At 46.0% G+C, this 21,785-nt stretch overlaps 1 protein-coding gene across 1 annotated transcript; it reads right to left on the minus strand.

Moving 5' to 3' along the window:
* Window positions 1-195: 195 nt before the first annotated feature.
* KCTD17 (potassium channel tetramerization domain containing 17) lies at window positions 196-20,682 on the minus strand. The gene is made up of 6 exons (XM_053407470.1): window positions 20,436-20,682; window positions 17,298-17,406; window positions 9,138-9,229; window positions 7,211-7,306; window positions 6,453-6,578; window positions 196-3,817 (listed from the first exon to the last, which is right to left on the minus strand). Exons 1-6 carry the CDS (start codon window positions 20,649-20,651, stop codon window positions 3,680-3,682), a joined length of 777 nt encoding a protein of 258 aa, XP_053263445.1. The 5' UTR covers window positions 20,652-20,682; the 3' UTR covers window positions 196-3,679.
* Between the last annotated feature and the right edge of the window lie 1,103 nt (window positions 20,683-21,785).

Genomic DNA, 21,785 nt, shown 5'->3' on the forward strand with positions numbered 1-21,785 from the left:
CTTTGTCTTTTAAGCCCGATGGAAATTATCTATCCTATGACCATTTTCAAATACTATGACAAGCAGAAACTGGTGACATGCTCCTGAAGATATCAACATGTTTGGGCTGAAGGACTGCAGCCACTCCTATTCCAAAACACACAAACCGAGTGTGGAGTTTTGCCTCCTGGAGAGAAAAAAACGTAAGACAGCTGGCAGAGTTCAAATGCTTTTATGGAGAAAACGGTTCTATACATAAAAGAGCACCCAGCTCACGTACGGTGAGATGACGCAAGACAGTAGTAATAGTCTGTGGAATTTATTCAGGAGTTATTACACTGCAATCTCAGGCACTGTTTTGTGGCTACCATCCAATCTTAACAGAATTAGTGGCAGAGCCTGCTGTAGTAAAATGGGACTGGCTTTCTGTTAAAGGTGTTCTCTTCCTGACCTAACACTCCAGGAAGTATCCGCCTATCATTCCCATTTATTGAAATAAAGCAGAACCAGTGGCCCTACAGATGTTGTCAGGACTCCCAACTCCCATCAATCCCAGCCTGCAGGGTCAGTGGTCTGGAATGATGGGAGCTGAGAGTCCAACACCACCTTGGAGGACCACAGATTCCCCTGTCTCTGATATAGTGTTCTATTCAGGGCTGAGTGTATTTGTGAGTTCAAGCCTATCAAGAAACTGCCTCCCTACAGAGCAAACATGGGAATTTGGAATGGGAGACAAAAAAACTGTAAGGCTGTGCTCTGCTGTTCCCCATAGGGGTCGCTGTGACTGTGGGTCCAGTTCACATGCCACAGTAAGTCAAACCATGGCGGAGAGTGAAGCCATGAGGGTCCAGACTCCAGGAGAGGGGATTGTGACTGCTTTGCTCACCAGTTGCTCCACTGATACAAGCCATGACTTTGCCTAGCCTATCATCCAAACCTACACTTGTGATTTACCTCTCTCCAGACTAACCATGAACTCTAACCAAGATTTGTGGCTTATGGCTCATGGTGTCTCTGCAAAAGTTGAACCATGAGCCTGGGTTCAAATTACAGTTGTACTTTGGAAGTCGAACGGAATCCGTTTGACTTCCAAAACGTCTGGAAACCAAAGCGTGTCAGACGTTTGGGTGCCAAAGAACATTTGCAAACCGGAACACTCACTTCCGGTTTTGCGGCGTTTGGGATCCAAGGTACGACTGTACTTTAAATCTAGGCTTGGCACAGCTCAGAACAAAAAGGGGGAATGTAAAGCAGCGGAAGCAGCAGCAGCTTCCTCTCCTGTAGGCCAGGTGCTCGCCCATCTGCACTAAGCCATGGTTTGGCTGGGGGTGGGGGCTGTGAACCAGGTCAGCATGAAATGCCAACCCTAGGGCTTGTGGGGCAGGGGAGCGGAGAGATCTGCTGAAGGCAAAACACACACCTCTTCCATCCGTGTAAGAGTGGCTCATAATTTGTGACAAACGTAAAATGCTGTGTAAAAAGGTCCACAATGCAATATTACTCTAACTCCACCCACCCACACCCCCCTGGCTGTGGTTTTTTTTTTTATTTTGAAAAAAGTACAGTACAAAAATAAAGACTTTAAAATTAACATTAAAAAAACAACATTGATCAGCATCATATCCTGAGACATCTGGTTTGTAATAGCTTAAAGTGACAAGAACAAGCAAAGCCAGAGAAGCCAAGTGAAAGGGAGAAAGCTGGATTAAGACAGAGGAAGGAGGCGGCAGAAGAGGGGCAAGTGGAAGGAGGGAAGGGGAGAGAGAGAGAGAGAGGGAGGGCAGGGGTCATGCACATAAAAGCACTAGTAGCCTGAAGGGCGATGTGATATTCATATTCAAGCCACAGTGGATTGAAGAGGTTCCTGCACAGAAGGAGAAAGGAGAAGCCTGCACTCCTAGAACCAAATTCTCCAGCTCTCATTGCAGAGGACAATGAGGGCTTCTTCGTAATGGAAGAGACAGCCCTTCTGCTAAATCCTGAGTTCTAATTCTGAAGAAGAGGGAACGCTTCTCATGGACCAGGAGCTACAGTGCAATATCTGTTCCTGCCAAGAAAACGTAAGTTTTTACAATTATCGGAAGGAAGGCAGATGTGGGAAATTGCAAGCAAAGTACCAGCAAGATCCACACCTCCCCTCCAAAGGATTAGATAGCTGCTTCTAGGAATAGAGCTTGTACGAAGATACTGAAAATGATTGCCACACTCTTCTGTTTCCACCTTCAGTTGAAATCAGTATCCTTAAGAGCACTTAACTCTGTATTGGATTGTGGACAATCCCTGGCCACAGAATCTGGCTTCTTGCGAATCCAAATTTTCAGTTTCTAGGCTTAAAGGTTGTGAGCTTGTTGCAGGGGGAGGCGGATGCGCTAGGAGAGAGGATGGGCCAAAATGAGCAGCCCCTGCGGAAAACGAGTAACCAAGACTATTAGGGGAAGGGAGGTGGACATGGAGCAGATCTGCTGTGTGTTGCATCGATTCCTGCCCCTGCACCTAGGCCCCGATTTCTCCTCCTGCTAGTTTTCCCAGACCACGCCGCTTGCCCTCCGCAATAGTTCTTAAGCACCATAACGAGAAATAAGCATATTACATGCAATGCAAATCTGCATTGATTTATTCTGAGCACAGATACATGGATTCCTGCAGTACAGGATGTGGGTTTCTCTGGTTTAGCACCAAGTGCCTGCCCTGCTGCTGAATGGAGAGAAGCATGTTTTGCACACAGAAGGCTCCAGGCTCAATCTCAGGCTTCTCCAGCTATGAGGATCAAGGAATAGCGCTTGGACTCCAGATAGAGACCCTGGAGAGCTGTTGCCCATCAAAACATAGACAGCAGTAGACTGGGTGGGCTATTGGCCTACTCTACCATAGAGCAGTGTGGGGAACCTGTGAACCTCCCACTGTTATTGGACTCCAACTCCCATCAGCCCCAGCTGGCATAGCCAATCATCCAGGATGATGGGAGTTGGAGTCTAACAACAGCTAGGAGGGCAACAGGTTTCACATTCTTGCTATAAAGGCAGCTTCAGAGGTTCACTGCAGGCAGCTATCTCTCCCCTGCTCCCTGGCCGAATTGCATTTCTCTTCTGCCCCAAGTTTCTTCATCCCACTCCGGGGCTGCAAGGGCTACCCTGGAAGACAAATTCAGGACAAGGGTGCACTAAGCCCACCCAAATGTCCGAGCAAAGGAAAGGGAGTGGGAGTCACTCGTCTAAATCTGGGAGTGCAGACCAGGGCTGGGCTGGCAGAGGAGGAGGAAGAGATCTAGGCTGGGGAAAAATAAAAGATCTTTGCTGGCTCAGGGAGAGAAGAAAGAAGGTGAGGAAAGAAGGATTGGCAAGGCAGGGAGAAATGTGCACGAGCTGAAAAAGCCAAAGTGAAAAGGAACCCAAAAGGAAAGAAGACAGGGAGGGAATTGGAGGAATCCTGGGGTAGACACAATTCCAATCTGCAACGAATTCAGAAGTAAGAAAAAGAAAAACACCACTACACACACGTGGTTTAGACCTAAATGCAGTGGCTTCCGAAATGAACTGATGTCCCCCCTCCCTCCCTGAGCCTTTGGCCACCAGGTGTTGCTTCCTCCCTGCGTAAGCATCACCTGCAGAAGCACCCCTTTCGTGCTTCCCCCCACCTGCTCCCGCCAGAAAAGGGAGCATGCGGCTTTAAGGTTCGGTATTGGTTTTGTTCCTGGCTGTCTTCAGAGGTTGGCTGCACCTTTCTCCTCCTCTTCCACTCCGGCTTCCACTCGCTCCTGCTCCACCACCTTCTCCTCTTCCTCTTCCTCCTGCAGCTCCGCTTCCTTCTGCTCTTCCTCCTCTAGGTCCTCCTCTGTGCTCTGTATCCCAGCATGCAGTACAAAAAAGGAAGGTGGAGCACAAATACTTGCAAGTCTAGCTACTAGATTGAACCTGTGACTTTCTGCACACAAGGCAGGTGCTCTGTAGGCGAGGATTTGGGTCTCGAGAGGTTCACGAAAGGGCGGCCAAAATTATCAAGGGGGTGGAGAGACTCTCCTATGGGGAATGACTGAAGTCTTTGGGACTTTTCAGTTTAGAGAACAGGCAAGTAAGAGGGGGCATGATAGAAGTTTTTATATATAAAAAAAGCATGGCATGGAGAAAGCGGATACAGAATAGTTTTTCTCACTCTTTCCTAACCCTCATGGACATCCAATGAAGCCAAATGTTGGAAGATTCGGGACAGATAAAAGAAACTAGTTAAACTATGGAACTCACTCCCACAAGAGGCCGTGATGACCACCAACACTGATGGCTGTAAGAGAGGACTGGAGGATGAACGGACCAATGGCTACTAACCAGGATAATAAAATTAATAATAATAATTCATTATTTATACCCTGCCCATCTGGCTGGATTTTCCCCAGCCACTCTGGGCAGCTTCCAACAGAATATTAAAAACACGATAAAACATCAAACATTAAAAACTTCCCTAAACAGGGCTGCCTTCAGATGTCTTCTAAAAGTCAGATATTTGTTTATTTCCTTGACATCTGATGAGAAGGCATTCCACAGGGTGGGCGCTACTACCAAGAAGGCCCTCTGCCTGGTTCCCTGTAATCTCACTTCTCGCAGTGAGGGAACTGCCAGAAGGCCCTTGGAGATGGACCTCAGTGTTCGGGCTGAACAATGGGGTTGGAGACGCTCCTTCAGGTATGCTGGGCCGAGGCCGTTTAGGGTTTTAAAGGTCAGCATCAACACTTTGAATTGTGCTCGGAAATGTACTGGGAGCCAATGTAGGGCTTTCAGGACTGGTGTTATATGGTTTCGGCAGCCACTCCCAGTCACCAGTCTAGCTGCCGCATTCTGGATTAGTTGTAGTTTCTGGGTCACCTTCAAAGGTAGCCCCACGTAGAGCACATTGCAGTAGTCCAAGCAGGAGATGGTTACACTCTTTCTCCACGGACAGAGGCAACAATGCTTCTGAATATCAGCTGCTGGAAATAACGGAGGAGGGCTCATGGGCTCAGATTCTGCTTGTGGGGGTCCCACTGTCATCTGGCTGGCCACTGTGTGAACAGGATGCTGGACTTGATGGGCTATTGGCCTGATCCAGCAAAGCTCTTCTTATGATCTTATGAAATAATTGCAGTTCCCGGTTCAAAGAACTGGTATAATATGGCAGCTAAGAGGCTCAGTGATGAATCAAAGCCTCCAGTTCGAATCCCACCTCTGCTGCGAACTCACTAGGTTAGGGGTGGGGAACCTTGGACAGCAGAGTGTGTGCTGAGCAACAGACCCAGTTCCTGCCTGTATTCATTAGGCACAAACGTGCCATCTCTCCCTCGTGCACACAGGCAAGCAAGAGGCATTTTCACAGAACCAGAATGGCAAAGGCTTTTGAGGCAAAGCTGGAACAGATATGGGAATGGTGTGACTTGGGAGATGGGCTGCAGCCTGAGAATCAAGGGCCAGGTAAGAGGGCTTTGGAGAGCTGTATTTGCCCCCCAGTCCTGGGCTTCCCCACCACTGCATGAGATGGACCTAAGCAAACCACCATCTCTCAGCTTCAAACCTCGCAATGGCAATACTGGGGATAATACTGATTTTCCTGACAAGAGTACTATAAAGATTGCAACTAGATAATGCCTGCAAAAAGCTCTGGACACTTGACAGCACTACACAAACATTAGGGATTCTCATATTCGTCAAGTCAGGCCTCCTGGGAAATTCAACTTGTTCTAGAATAGCAAGCAAAGGACCACATAAGGCAGGTATGAGATGCTTGCTCTCTGGTGGGGTTCTGCCACATTTCCATGTTTAGCAAAGAAAGTGGGTATGAAATTATGTGTGGTTTGATTTCCCCTCCCCTTCTTATAATCCAAGAACTTGAAGGTCATCACCCAATGAAGCTAAACAGTCCAAGATTCAGGACAGACCAAAGGACATATTACTTCACAAAGCACATAGTTAAAACTATGGAACTTGCGGTCATGGGATGTGGTGATGGCCATCAACTTAGAGAGCTTTAAAGGGGAATCAGTCAAATTCATGGACAATGCAGCCATCAACAGCCACTAGCCACAATGGCTAGGTGTTACCTCAGTATCAGAGGATGCATGTCTCCCAGTACCAGATGCTGAGGATCTTGAGTGGGAGAGGATGACTGAACTCATGTACTACTTGCAGGTTTCCCATGGGATCTAGTTGGCCATTGTGAAAGATGCCCCTGTGCCTTCCATTTGACGTGAAAGGGTGCCTCATGGCCCAAAGCAAAGTAGTGTAGTCTTAACCAGCTTGTCATTTAGATTCTTCGCAGCTCAGCTGGTTAGAGTGTGGGGCTGATCACGGTTGCAGGTTTGATCCCCGTATGGGACAGCTGCATACTCCTGCACTGCAGGGGGTTGGATTAGATGATCCTCAGGGTCCCTTTCACAAGTCTACAATTCTATAATTCTGTATCTGAAAACATGGAACTGGTAAAAATTCGAGATGCTAGTGATTTGCTCTCACCTTGGCTTTCCGGCTGGGCTCAGTGCACAGGCCGCTGGGCGAGCTGAGGAGCTCTTTGGAGACCACGCACAGGAACTCCGACTGGTCCTCATTCCCATAATTATAGGACGACCCAATATTCACCAGCTGAGAAGTGGAAAAGGAGAGAATGCCTTTTATTGCAAAGTAAGCCAAGTGAGGAACATTCAGTGCTCCTCTGAAACAAAATTCAGTAAAAATGGGAAGCTCCAAGGATCTGTAGGCCACCTTTGAGCAAACTGCTTTTGAAAGCAGTGAAGGAATGCTAAAAATGAAGCAGTAAATGTGAACGCTTCCAGTCTTTGTTGGTTGGTAAAGATTTGGGCATGTGGCCACTTTAAAAGCAAGCATGATCAAAAAGAGCAGGGATGGGGAAGTTGTTGAAGTCTAACTCCCAACAGTCCCAGCCAGGGGGTTGTGGGAGAGGTGGTCCAACACTCCCTGCATGGCCACAGGTTTCCCATCCCTGAAATACAGAGAAAGGACACAACACAAACAAGCAAGTAATGGGGAGAGACACCAATTCTTAAGTTACAAGGTTCTGAGAAGGACCAGCATGAATGGAAACAGTTGAGGGAGAGAAGCCCAACATAGCTGGTCTCTCAATGGGTAAGATCTGCTTCCCATATTCCCCTCTGTTGCAGCCAAGTGGCGCTTGTCTGGGTGTCTGAGATTCTGCAGAAGCTAAACCCTGGCAAAATCAATTTCCTTTTTATATAACCCCACCTCTTCCTGCATACCTGTTCAAAACGCCATCCATCTGACATAGTAGAAACCATTTGCGTGAGTTCTTCCTCCTGACACTGCAGAACCCTGTACACATGTTTCGGAGGCACCTAGGAAAAAAGCAGGAAACACCGGTATGAGATGTAAAAGCAGACCCCTTTGTCCATGCAGATTCTCATTAGGAGACCAAGCCAGATGGGGCTATCAACATCACTGGGCATCAGATAGTTCTGCCTGCACTATCTACTTGTTGCAGAAAATCAAAGCGAGGGGCAACTGGTGGCTGTGAGCTCTGGGGAGCAGCTGTAAGCTCAGTAGTAGATCAAATGATCTACCTGTGAAAGGGCCCAGGTTCAAGCCCTGGTATCTCCAGGTACAGCAGGGGAAAACTGTGGAGATCCACTGCTGGTCAGTGGAGACAAAACTGAGGTGGTTGGACCAATAATAGCCTGGCTTGGTATAAGGCCCCTTCTGATGCACCTATGCAAATAATTCTTTGAGGCCTTCCTCATCAATTCAATTGGCTGCCAGCTCCTGACTCAAAGGCCTCCTCTGCCCCTCTCACATGGCAGAGAAACAGTCAGTAGACTGGATGCGTTCAGAACAGGGATGAGACAGACCACAGTTCGCAAACAGAAGGTCCCAGGTTTCAAGCCTGGGCATCTCCAGTTAAAAGGATTCAGCAGCCCATGCCGTGAAAAGACTTCAGCCTTCCAGCCACTGCCAATCAAAACAGACACCACTGAGCAAGATGAGCAGAGTGCCTGGCCTGCCCTAAGGCAGGTTGCTAGAGCCTTTCCTTGAAAGGCATGCTAGAAATTCCCCCGACATATTTTGCAACTGGTGCAGGTCCAACGGCAACCACATGGAGACCTCTGCATGCCAAGTTGGTGACAGACATCTCCACCTGGCTGGCCTCTCCTCTCCAGCTTTCTTAAGTAGGTAAGCAGAAGCACTTATTTATACCCCACCTTTTCCTCCAAGGAATCCCTCTCCTCAGTTAATTACAACAACGACCCTGTGAAGTAGGTTAAGATGGGGTTGCCATATTTCAAAAAGTGAAAATCCGGACAGGTCCTAGTCCTCCACTCCAACAACTACACTACACTGGCTTCTGCTATGCAGCAGCTATATAAATTAAGCAGCTAAAAAAATATGGGGGAAGCAAAATGTCACTTAGAGAAGGATCAGAAAGATTCCCCTTGAAGCCTGAATTTGTTCTATTGAATGTTTTAATGTGTTGTAAACCGCTTTTGAGATTTGCCCCCTCTTTAAAATGTAAAGTGGTATGGAAACGAAATGAAATGAATAATATATTTCATTGGGTGGAGGGAATGGAGCCTAGCTGTCCTGCTGTGGCGACCGTAACCTAGGTTCTAGGTGCCATTTGGCAATTGCCTTATATATCTGAGCTTCTTACGCTGCTTGAAAGGTGTGCTGGCTTCTTGTCATACTGCTACCATGAGAGACAAGAGCCCAGGAGTCTGGAACGCCCCCATTCCATTGAGCATCCACAGATCTCCCTCTGCTTCTCAAACAATTTATTTTCTCCAATATTCTTTCTGTTCCTGCCTCCCCGTATCTCCAATCCATGCAGAGAAGCAGAATCTCAGGAGTATCCCTCCCAGAAATGATTCACCACCCTTTTCTACTTTGCAATTAAAACTGTAATCTGAGATCCAGGCTAGGGAGTGCTCAGAAATTAAAACAACCAGATTCATTCACTTCCTCCTCTGGGGGGATGAAAGATTGGCCTTCTTTCTTCTACCAGTTCTGCAAGATTTCCTGCTTGCGCATCCTCAGAAGGTAGAATTTAAGATTTTCTGCCGTTCTGGGGAGGTGCAAAGCCCCCTGGTTTTCATCTCATACATAAAGGCTCCCTGTTATTGTTAGTATTTTTCTTTTCTTGCCAAAGGCTTTCTGGGGCCATTCAGTTCACACCTGTGTTATAGTGTAGTCCTTTTCTTCCAGTCTGTCCTTGATTAGCCTGATTAGAGACCCGATGTTGTAGAATTCGGCTTCTTCCAGAACCCCTAGAAATAAAGGCAGAGCGCGCAAGAGATAAAATAATGAGCACCAAGCCACTGAGCTGACTCATTGTCAAGCAGCTCTCGATAAAAATACTCATCCTTTGTTACCATCATCTAGTCATTCTATAACCAGACAGCTGGTTAATTCTGGATCCCGAGCCAGAGTTATATTGCCGCAGAGGTTTAAAGATTACACAGATGAAATTTTGAAAAGCAGCCTACCCTAGGGTAGGGCTCATACCCTAAGTCCATGTAAAGCGAGGGAGGGTGAACTCACTGGGCACTTGAAAGACGAGCAGATTTATTGTGCCATACACACCTTGTGGAGCTAAAGGCTTTCATCATCATCATCATTATTATTATTATTATTATTATTATTATTATTATTATTATTATTGAATTTATTTATTAAAGTTCTTATGTTACATCGGTAAACATTACCATATTACATGACGAGGCTTACTGTACTATAATTTTCAACTTGTATACAAAGTTTATATACAGTAAAAGAAAAGGGGAAAAAACAGGGCAAAAAACTATTCCAAAATCATATATATACTAACACTTTAGACTTCCGGTCTATCCCGTTGTATATTCCTTTTTTTCAAATGAATGTACTCTTATTATTGTATATTTCTTTACATTTTATCTAATACATTCCTGTATCAATATGTACCCTTGGTCTTATTTCTCAACTCAGTCTCTCTCCAACGTCAATCGAATACTTACCTGGCAGGGGAGACACCTTGATCATGGAGCTAAAGGCTTTCAATGGCTACTAGCCATGATGGATATAGTCTGCCCCCATGGCTTTTGAATACCAGTTGCTCAAAACCACAAGAAGGGAGAGTGTTATTGCACCCAGGTCTTACTTAGTGGCTTCCCATGAGCATCTAGTTGGCCACTGTGAGAACAGGATGCTCCACTAGATGGACTCTGATCTAGCAGGCTCTTATTTTCTTATGTGTTCCTTTGTTGCTGGCTCCATAGGGATGCTTAGATCCCATGGGTAGGTTGAATCACATGTGTACTCCAAACCCATCAGAACCAACTAGCAAGGCCATCCTATTATTTACTTTCATATATTAAATATATATATACATTTTCCCCCAAAAATACAAGCATAACAAATAGAGAAATAGAAACAGGAAGGACATAAAAAATACAATTGACTTCCCATCCATCTTCCATGGTTTCTTTAAATTAATGGTTTCTGCTGCATATTCTATTTTAAGCAAAGCCATTTTACCTCTATATTTCCCTCCATATAGTGAGTAGGATTGGAATATTACTTGTAGTTTAAGGCTGAATTCTGGACACAATAGAAATGTAAAGGATTTGGATTATCATAAAAGATGCGGGAGAAAATTATTAATAATAGGATCCACAAAGGGGAGAATGGAAGTCCAGGAGATTCCTTGGAATCTTGTTTTTATTAATTTTGTTTGATACATCTCTGTAAAATGTTACTTTGAAAAATAAATAAATTTATAATATTTCCCTCCATATAATCTTAAACAGCTGAGCTTACTCCAAACCGACTAGTGCCTTAACATTTTTACAATAGTTTTTCAAATTATCTACAAATGCTTTCCAATCTTCTTTAAATATAGTCTCTTCTTGTTCTCTAACATTACTTGTTAGATTTGCTAATTCTGCATACCCCATCAGTTTCATTTGCCATTCTTCCTTTGTGGGTGAAGCACCCTGTTATGTACATGGCCATCCCATGTTTCCTGCAAGTTCAATGCACCATGCAAAGCTCTCCTCCACCCCTTCTATTTTTAAATCCTCACACCTGTGAGGCAGGTTGTTGGGCTTGAGAGCAATCAATCTCAAGGCCACCCAGTGTGTTCGGTGGGGCAGATGGGAGTTGTAGTACAGTATCTGGAAGGCACTGGGTTGGCGAAGAGGAACTAAACTGATAGCTAAAGTGATGGGCAATGAAAAGAAACCTAGGTTTCATAACATAAGCAAAGGATTGTTGGCTCTTCTTTCGAAAATGATTGTGGTTCAATTGTGTCTGGGCAGAACTCTTAAGAGAAGATGAAGAAAACACTTTTAGTTTTAGAGCTTGTTTCTGTGCACGCTGCCTGAAGCCAAGACTTCCACAGCACTGTGGAGTCAAATGAGTCTAAATTTCCTAGAGGCAGGGAGTATACAAGTAAATGCCGTCTACATACCAAGCACCAAGATACAACTTGCAAGAGAAAAAGATTCCAAACCTAAGTAAGTTGATAACTATGTTCAAAGTAGGGGTTTTTCAAAGGGTGTGTAGTGAGGAACAGCTATCGGCTTAATGAATGCCGGACAGAGTTGATTCTAGCTATACAATGGACACCAGAAAGGAAATTCAAAGCTAACAAGAAAATACGGAGAGAAAAGAAAGCTACAGGGGCGGGGGGAAGGGAATGTTATTATTGCTAATGTTTAAATAAATGCTAAAAATTATTACTATTATATACCCTTCATTTGTGGATCACAGAGCAGTTTACAATATAAAAACACAAAAATTCATAATGTAGTAACGAACAAAAACTATGCCCCCTCCCCAGTTTAAAAGGTCAGATTATTTCATTAGCCAAAGGCCTGGGACAGTCATCCCCAAACTCGGCCCTCCAGCTGTTTTGGGACTACAACTCCCATCATCCCTAACAGGACCAGTGGTCAAGGATGATAGGAACTGTAATCCCAAAACAGCTGGAGGGCCGAGTTTGGGGATGCCTGGCCTGGGAGAAGAGGAATGTTTTTGCCTGGTGCCTACAGATATGTTATAAAGGCGCCAGGTGCGGCTCTTTGGGGAAAACATCCCACAAATGGGGAACCACTGCAGAAAAGGCCCATCATTTTATTATAGTGTTTATTTCTACCATTGGTATTTATGCCCTCTGCAAAGTAAAAAGACTTTGCAGAGATGCCACAATTATAAAGATGTCCCAGTTGACCTTAAGGATGGCAACCCCAGAGGGGCACTTGATGTAAATGAGAGCAAAGGAAGGAAAATGCTGCAGCTAATGTTGAAAATGCAATCCAGCACTCTTTTAACAGTGCTCAAAACTAAAACGGCAAATGGCCACTATACACACACACACGTATACAAATGTGGGAAGTGTACACATGCACAGCCACAGAGAGCGAGAAGCTGGGTGGCACATACGACAGAAGTTGTAAATCTGAGTTGTTAAATTGGAAGCAGAACCTAGCACTTGGAAAACAAACAGCATGTCCACATAGATTCAGGACAATACCAGTCTAGGTCCTGGAACACCTTTGGAGCACATTTACCTTTAATAATGCGAAAGCTGGATTTCAAAGGCCTTTGGGGGTGAAAACTATAACAAAATTAATTTTGTGCAAGAATGTATTTTCCCCCTATGTAAACACTGAAAAAAATGCTATGATTAGTCTATCCATATTGCGGGGGGGGGGGGCATTGTGCCTGAAAAAGCATAGCTCACATATTGCTATACTAACACTTGGGAGAGGGGCTCAGAGAGAGTGTTGTGTATGACAATCCTGCAGTGTTGCTATCCAGGGTGCTTTAGGGAAATGCCACTGGAAAAAGCTAGTAAGTTGACTGCAGCAGCAGCAGCACAGGGGGAGAAGGGGAGTATTGATTGATTGATTGATTGATTGATTGCATTGCATTTATTTCCTACTTTTTTTCTCTCTCCGAGCAGCTCAAGGTGGCCTGCATGGTTCTCTCCTCATTTAATCCACATACCAACCCTGTGAGGTAGAGTAGGCTAAGAGGCCGCAACTGACCAGAGGTCAGAATGATTATTGGAAATGTGCTGTTGCTGCAAATATAAACACTTAGATGGGTATATATTTGCCTACCAAAGTCTCAAATCCTTTTGCTCAATAGAGATGGAGTTGCAGGGGAGGAGAGTGGCTGTTTTGACCTGTGACAATAAAATTGCTGAAGCTATTACTAGGGAGATATAAATTATTAAAATTATTAAATAACAAAAAGCATTATTAAAATGCACTGCTTTTTGAATTATCAACGCATGGGCTCCCAGACTTTGGTTGACATAAATATCTTCTGACAACTTTCTCCACCCGCAATCCAAAATGCCATGCCTACCATTACACAGAATGTAGTATCGATAGCCTAACAATTTCCGGTGAGCTTTAACAATCAATCCCTCTTCCCAGAGAACTCTGGGAATTGTGTCCCTTTGAGGAGAATAGGTGTCTCCTAACTCGCTACACCCTTAACAAACTACAGTTCCCAGAATTCTTTTCTTTTGGGGGGGTGGAGCCATGACTGCTTAAAGTGGTATGAAAAGTGCTTTAAATGTATAGTATAGATGCATCCTATTTGTGTGACAACAGGTTAAACCTTCCCTAGCATGGAAACACAATTATGGGAGTAGCTCCTCTTGTCAGTTAGATATCTTCCTACATGGGTGTGCACACACAGAGATAATATAGTACAAAATATAGTACAAGTTTGCATGTGACACAGAGCATATGCAAAATGTGGTACAGATTTGTCTCCTCTTTTGCAAATGGAGCTGAGGGCCCAATCCACACCTTTACCAGGGCCCAGCAATCCTGTTGGCAGCCCTGTGCCCTCGTGTGTGGATAGCAGTTTCACATAAGGATGGAATTCTGTACCTATTGCATACTCTTAAGGGTGATGAAGAAATATATGAATAAATCAATAAGCACGGAGAACACTTTAAATGAATACAAGCACAGAGTGCCAAAGATAGAGGAGACTATAATCCATGAATACATGGAGCTGGTACTCAAATGAAGGCGACCCATTTAGGTTAAGCAGAGAGGAGGGAATAAATCAACTGTCCCATTATTCAGTTTGGGATTAATGCAGGTGAAATGGTTTCTACGCCCCTGAGCAGGGTTCTGGAGCAGCCTCTCGTGAATAGTACTAAACAGAAGGGCAAGCTGTGCATCATGAAAAATGGAAAATAATTATTGAGCTCTCTGATGCCCTGCTGGAGCAAAGACTATTCCCCCCCTCCTAAATTATGTTCTATCGCAGAAGAGAAATGGGACATGGAACGATGGGAGGTGCAAATGAGGTCAGCTTCAAGAAAATAAAGTCTCTGTACAATGAACCCCTTTTAGTCAACCAAGGAGAATCAACTAATCAACAAGTTTTGAACCCATGAAGAAGGCTACCCTCTCCAGAAAGACAAATTAGTGACCTCAGTAAGAGATAGAGGGATATATATTGCCTTTCGATCGTTAACATGAGATGCTGCTTCTTGCAACGTAGGCAAATAAGCATTTGTCATCTCCTATGCTAATCTCTGGTTATTTGCATCCATCACCTCCCCAGAGGCATGCACAACCTCCTCCGCTGCCTAGTTAGCAATAGCAACAGGCACTTAATGAATCCACAGTGGAAACAGAAGGATGCTTAGGAACCAGCATTCTGTTATTACCCAGAACCCGCTCAGACACACCATCTTATTTCAAACCCTGACCTTGCAATATCTTTGTTTCCTTCCGCAGAAGCAGATGAATAAAGAACTATGGCCACTGAAAGCTTCAATCCCAGGGGGCAGTGGGAGATGAGGGAGAGGACCTTCCTTTTTTGACATGACCACAGACGTTCTAGTCATCAATGTTTAAGAGGACCTTGATGAGCTTTCTGATTCCTGCCCATGCCCAATGTTCCAGCTCCCAGAGATGGGGTGAGGATAAAAGTAGAATACCAAAATTGCACCACGCCACCAGTCAGGGTCATCCATAACTGCTTGTCAGAGCAAGCATTTCTTCCACTGTGTTTACTCCTGGCTTGCGATGCAGAAAATGAATGAAAAGTGGAGCAGCTCAAAGACAACTCTTGCTCTTGACTTGTCTACCACCATTCCCCTGAGAAAGAGGTGGTCTATTAGGATATAGCTTAAGCTGGTAAGATAGCTACACCTGCTCTGGGTTCGAGACTAAGCCTGGGAGATGTAGCACGGCTGAAATCACCACTGCTCCCAAGTCCCTCTGCCACCGCACAGGATGGGGGCTTCGTTAAACCTCTCTGCTGAGGCTCTGACAGCTATGCACCCCTCAGTGGAGCAGTTTAAAGAAGTCGCCCACCTATGTGAAGGTGGCAAGGGAGCCCTGCGGACAAATCTGGGCAAGCTCCATCTGCAGAGCTATCTCTGCCACCTTCGCACGGGCAGGCAGCCTCTTCCTCCTGGCGCCCCACCCCACGAGGTGAAACCACTGCAAACTTCCTCAGCTTCACCCCGACACCTTGCAGGGCCGGGGCCAATGCAGCTTGTTCCTCCCTTTCAACATCACAATGTGCTGCCAGATCACGATGTTTGGCTGGTGATATATCACATTGTTGAAAACCTGACATTGCCCAGCCCAAGTCAAGACAGCTTGGCTGCAATTGCCCACACACTGGTAACCTCCAAGTTGGATTTACTGCAATGCGCTCGATATAAGTTGGTTTGGAGGTGCAGGTCAGCAGCTAGATTCTTTTTCTGTAGGAGCCAAGTGCCACAGGCATGCAACACCTTTGTCTGTGGGATGTGCACTACCTGCCAATCTGCTACTGTGCCAAGTTTGAGGTCTGGGCCCTATATACCACTAAGGACCAGGTTACGTGAGAGGCCTCCTTATTCCTTATGTACCCAGTAGGCCACAGCATTCTACAGGAAAGTGACCTCTTCAAGTTCCTAAAATATCAGAGGCCCACTCCACAGTAACTTGGAGCAGGGCTTTCAATGCGGTTGGCGCTGTTCTGTGGAACATCATTCCTGTCAAGATAGGATAGGCACCCACTATCTGAACTTTCCAGAAACAGTGGAAGATATTCTTGTTCAAACCGGCTTTTCCAGCCGGATGAAAAGTTCTCCGCCTTAGATTTTCTTTTTGTATTGTTTTTAAACCTCTCTTCAGTTATGTTCCGTACGGTTTTTAAAACTATTTTCGCTGTTTCCATGATGTTTGTAAATTGCCTAGATACATACACAGAAGACGACATAAATTAATATAGTAAGAATGGAAGCATGTGGATAAGCCAAGTCCAGAATCAAAAACAAGGCAAGGAACACAAAGATCTACATAGCACAGATGCAACTGAAGCAAGAGGTGCAATTGGAATAAGAAGTCTCACTTCAGCTGCCAACTGATTCCAAAGGAATGGAGCTGCAAAACTTAAAATGCCTGGTTTCTAGTGCATACTAAGCGCACCTTGGGAGCACTCTTAGCAGTGCACCATTTAAGAGCACAGTTGCCTGTCAGGTATATATGGAGCTATGTGATCCCTTAGGCAATCTGTTCTGCTTGCCTCTGGCTCAGATGGCAGGGAGGGAGGGAGGGCAAGCAAGTGATGGTGAAGTTCCCAGTGCCTGCTTGTTTATTGACTATGTCTGGCAAACATGCAAGTGGTAACAATGAGGTGGCAGAGGAGAAACAACCTGTAAAAACAATGGCAATGGAGGCATAGACTCACTGATGGACCCCCCCCCTCCCAGTGAGGGCATCCTGCCCAAGCCCCCCTCCCCATTAAACCTGGATCTGGCACCTTATTCTTCATGACCCTGGAACCAAGTGTTTTGCTTTGAATTCTCTCTTTGTACCAAGAGGACAAAACTTGAAACATTGAGGACACGAAAGCACAAGTGTATTCTCAAGGATCAAAACATTATCATCACAGGACAATATATTAGCTCCATTCCCTGTACTCTGTAAATGGAACGATGGTAAATGTTGACATTCCTTTTGCACACACGTCATGGATGCAGGGACAAAAAGTTGAGAGAGAGGATCTGTCATAGCACAACAAGAGCCGTGGCACCAGCACTCTATTTACAGCGGATGTTAGCAGAATTGTAAACAAAGCATTTCCTTGAAGACTGTTACTTTGCAGTTTAAGCCTTTTCCCCCAAAGTATCTCATGGGCCAAATGGGGAGGCCTGTGGATCAGAAGCTCCCTACCACTGGTTTATAGGCTAGTTCATCCACTTCTTACAGTCAGCTTAATTCATGCCTTGATGCACTCAGTTTGTTCCATTGGCCACGCCAAGCGACATCAGGCAGTCCTGTACTTGGGTGTGATAATTGCACAGGTCTGAAAACTTACCTTCCTCTGCCATATCTTTATCCAGTACTAGCTTCCCATGCCGGAGGAAATTCAGAATGGGTCCAAAATAAGTGGGATCCCGATCAATGAGATATGCACCCGTCTCATCCTAAACAAAAGAAGCAGACAACAAACAAGCGTGAATCTTGTCTCATGAACCACCCTTGAGAGTGTTAATAAGCATCTGGTGATCCAATATACATTGTTGTGTAGACTTAGCATTCATGAAATAAGAGGGGGGGGAATCATCTTATGGGTCAGAACTTGACTAAAGGAGAGGAGGAATAAATGGGCAAATCTCACAATACAAGAGATGGGCTCCTCCAGTGATCTGTATAGAGACTGGTGCTTTCTAATTGTTTTGCATATGACCAAGAGTCAGGGGTGTGAAGCAAGGTGGCGAAATTTGCTGACGACAAACCAAATTATTCAGGATGTACAAACAAGAAGTGATTGTAAAGCAGTTCAAAACTGGGAGAATGGGCCGTACAATGACAAATGCAGTTCAATGTAAGCAAGTGCAAAGTGAGCCACTGAACCAAAATCCTAACCACATTTATACAGGTGGAAGGCAAACTGGGAGTAACCAACCAAGAATTGGATCTTGGAAGTCATGGTGAAGAGCTTAAAGAAAATGTTGATCCAGTGTGCAGAAGCTGTGGAAACAGAAATTACGTGCTAGGGATTGTTTGTGCTCTAAAACAAAACTGTCAATACCAAAATGCCTTTAAACAAACCTATGGTGTGGATTATAATGAGTACAGCTCTAGTCACCATAGAATCATACAGTTGGAAGCCACCACAAGGGTCACCTAGTCTAACCCAAGCCCCCCACCAATGCAGGAATCTCAACAAAAGCAACCAAGACCGACGGCCATCCAACCAACCAGATGGAAATAAAACTGCTAGCAGCATACTGCCTTTAGCTTACAGGTGGGGAACTGGAAGTGGCTGGTGGACTTGATCATTATCTTCTCCCAAGTTTTATAGGTGGGCAGGTCTGCCTGCCAAGTTTTATAGGTGGGCACGTCTGCCCACCTGATAGTCACCTGACAGCACTGCAATGTCAAGTGAGTCTTTTTAGGCATGTGTAGGTCTTGCAGAGCACTTTGCAAGGGACTTCAGAGGACGCTTGCAAAACACCGTCTTGCAGGGCCAGTTTTGGCTGAGCCAGATAATGATGACCTGCCACATACCTTGCACAGTGGCACCTCGGGTTACTTACACCTCAGGTTACATACACTTCAGGTTACAGACTCCGCTAACCCAGAAATAGTACCTCGGGTTAAGAACTTTGCTTCAGGATGAGAACAGAAATCGTGCTCTGGTGGTGTGGCGGCAGCAGGAGGCCCCATTAGCTAAAGTGGTGCTTCAGGTTAAGAACAGTTTCAGGTTAAGACGGACCTCCAGAACAAATTAAGTACTTAACCCGAGGTACCACTGTATTAGGTATAGGGCAGGTGGGCATGGCTTGACCAAAATGGATTTGTGGGTAAAATGAAGGTGCCTAGTGGACCTTATTAGGCCCATGTGCCAGAGTTTCGTCACCCCTACTTTGGACAAACCTTGGAATATATTGTACAGCTCTGGTCACCAAATCTCAAAGGTAGTAAGTGTCCAAAGATGCTTGTGTCCAAACACAGCATCCAATTTGTCAACAGTCATCTGACTGATGGCTAGCTGTCAATAGTCCATGGTATGTCCCCTCTGTTGCTGTGATGTCACAGAATGCTCATAAATCTAACTACTGAGGAAGAGGGTGTCCTGGACTCTTAAGTCAGCATTACTACTGTGAAGGAAGTGAAACATTGGCTTGAATAGGAAAGAAGCTTCTCGCAAGCTGCTTAAGGATAGGGGAAATTGAATGCAACAGAATGCAGTGGCCAGAAAGTGCTGGGCTGGAAGGCAGGAGGCCAAGAACAGGAGCCAAGGTGGCAGGAAGCCTCAGAACAGGATGATGCTATTGAGAGAAAGGAATCGGGAGAGATTGGGAAGGCAGAAAATGTTGGCTATTGTAAGCCAAATTTGCAGGTTTGGCGTTACTTCTTTCTTCCATCTGCTCTCAGCAGCTATGACTTTTAAAACTGGGAAGCTGAAACTTTGAAATTGCATACAGTACTTCAAAAATTCGCTTACTCTCTCTGATAAAACATACTTTAAGTATTTATATCACTGCAAGAGCAATCAAGAGCCAAGATCAACTCTTGGTCTTCAACACTTATACATCCTACTCATCTCTACTCAAATACTCCCCACTGGATTCAACGGAACCGACTCCCAGCTAAGCGAGTCCAGACTGCAGCCCGAACGCCCCACGTTGGGCTCTGGGACACCTCCTTGGATTCGCCGCCCGGAAGGCTGGCCAAAAGAGCCTTCATGGCGCGCCACCCTGTCCTGACGACCAGCGTCCAGTGAGGGCTTGGCGGGGCAAACCAGCAACGCGGGAGGAGAGGCAAACGCGGCGCTTACATCGCTTTGGGCGCTCGTATTTCTGAGGGTGCGCCCATCAGTGCGGTCTGTAAATCAGGCGCATCTGAGATCCAGAGCGCGCGCCCAAACACCCCAATTGCCTCCCCGGGGAAACTGATCATCACACAAGTAAACTAAGCGGGAGGCGGTGCTGCAATTGCCCGGGCGCGCGGAGGGAAAACGCTGCTGAGTAAACAGGCGTCGTTTCATTTTATTTTAATTCTGCGAATACTGTATGCTCAGTACGAGGCTCCTTCCCGAATCAGGCTCCTCCTCCACGACTTGATTCCTTCAGCGGCTGCGTTTCGTCGGCACGCCTCTTCCAAATCTCCCAGATGCCAGAAAGGAGGCGAGAGAGGCTTGTATATAACTGACCGGGGGTGGGTGCATGCATGGAAATCCAGCGGCCCAGCAACATTTGCAATGCAAGCCTTATGACTTTGCAAAAATAAAAAAATAAGCCAAGCCCGACTCCTTCCAGCGAGCGCGCCTTGCAAAGTGCACGGCTGAGCGAGGGACACAGAAGCGGCGGAGGGCGCTTCCTCCGGCGTCTCCTTTGTTCTCCCGAGCCGAAGGCGCAACCGATCCCCGCGGCAGGAGCAGGGCGCGCACGTGTCCCGCGAAAACACCGCGATCCTTTGCGCTGGCACGCCGGGCTCGCTCGCTTACCCGATCCGACTGCAGCTCCTCTCCCTGGCACAGGCGGCAGAGGAAGGATTTCTGCTCGCGGCACAGCGTTTGCCGGGTGGTGAGGAAGATGGTGCCGCCGACGTTGAGCCTCACCCACTTGCCTCGGCTGCTGGGGGGCAGAGGCTGCTGGGAGCTCTCCCACGCGCAAGGAGCCCTCCGCACGCCTCGCGTTGCCTCCCCTCGGTCCATCCTCATCTCCCTTCCTCGCCGCCGTTCCCTCCTACTTCCACGGGGAGGCGGGGCTCCGGAGGCAGGTGGGGGCGCCTGGAGGATTCTGGGGCTTGTAGTTCTCCTCGGGTGCAGCGCCACCACAAAGGAGGCTTTCCCAGTGGGCTGGAGCAGCGCAACGCACAGTTAGAGCGCATTCGAACCGCGTTTCATGGGTTCAAGGAAAAACAATAGGTATGCTTGAAAAAGGAGATTCCCTGGATGCCAAGATCCAGGTTTGGGGCAAGTACTGGGTGAGAGATTCAAAATCACAAACTATCAAGCCAGTCAAGCATGGAAATAGAGGCTATTAGACCTTTAAAAATGTGCACTTCTAAGTTTCTTCCAAAGTTTTCCTCTTCCTCCAGCACAGGAAAAGACCACACATTTAGTACATTAGAAAAGGTTTACTTACAAACACGCCCAAGGTCAGATTCATGTGCTTTTCCATACAGCATTCTGAAAAGTTACCCAATAAGCATAGAACTTGGCTTAGCTACAAAGTGGTGAAGGTTCCTAGATTATTGGTACAGTATAGGAATTCAAGAGTGGCTGATGAGAGCCATGTGGTCTGAGCTGGAGCAACCAGCTCAACGCTCTTTACATGCTGAGCTCTGGTGGACTGAGAGAGAATGATAGGCCTGATAGACTAGTTCCTCCTAAGGTAAAGGAAGTGGACATAGCTAAGCCTAGTAGGACAGCTAACTCCATTATATTAACCCCTTCATGCATTAATTAGATTTATACATGTTGGTTTTATGAGGCTGGTTATCCCACACATTTCCCCCTGGAATATTCCTGGGAACTGTAGCTCCCCCCAACAGAGCTGCAATTCCCTGCACCCTTTAACAAGCCACAGCTCACAAGATTCTTGGTGTGGGGTGATATGCTTTAAATGTATGGTACTGTATGTATGTAGCCTCAGTTTGAAGGAGGAGCTGTGTGCGTGCCTTTCGTTGTTAACAGGTTATCAGAAACTAGGACAAGAGTTGGCAGAAGGTCAATTTAGATCAGTGGTTCCTAATCTTTTTCAATTCGCTGCCCCCTTGGTTCTATAACTCTTATCCCCAGTGCATTATTCAGAATAGCCATTTGTGTGACCCACTAAGGAAGATAGTAACA

This window comes from Podarcis raffonei, chromosome 10 (genome assembly GCF_027172205.1).
Source record: "Podarcis raffonei isolate rPodRaf1 chromosome 10, rPodRaf1.pri, whole genome shotgun sequence".
Lineage (NCBI taxonomy): Eukaryota > Metazoa > Chordata > Lepidosauria > Squamata > Lacertidae > Podarcis > Podarcis raffonei.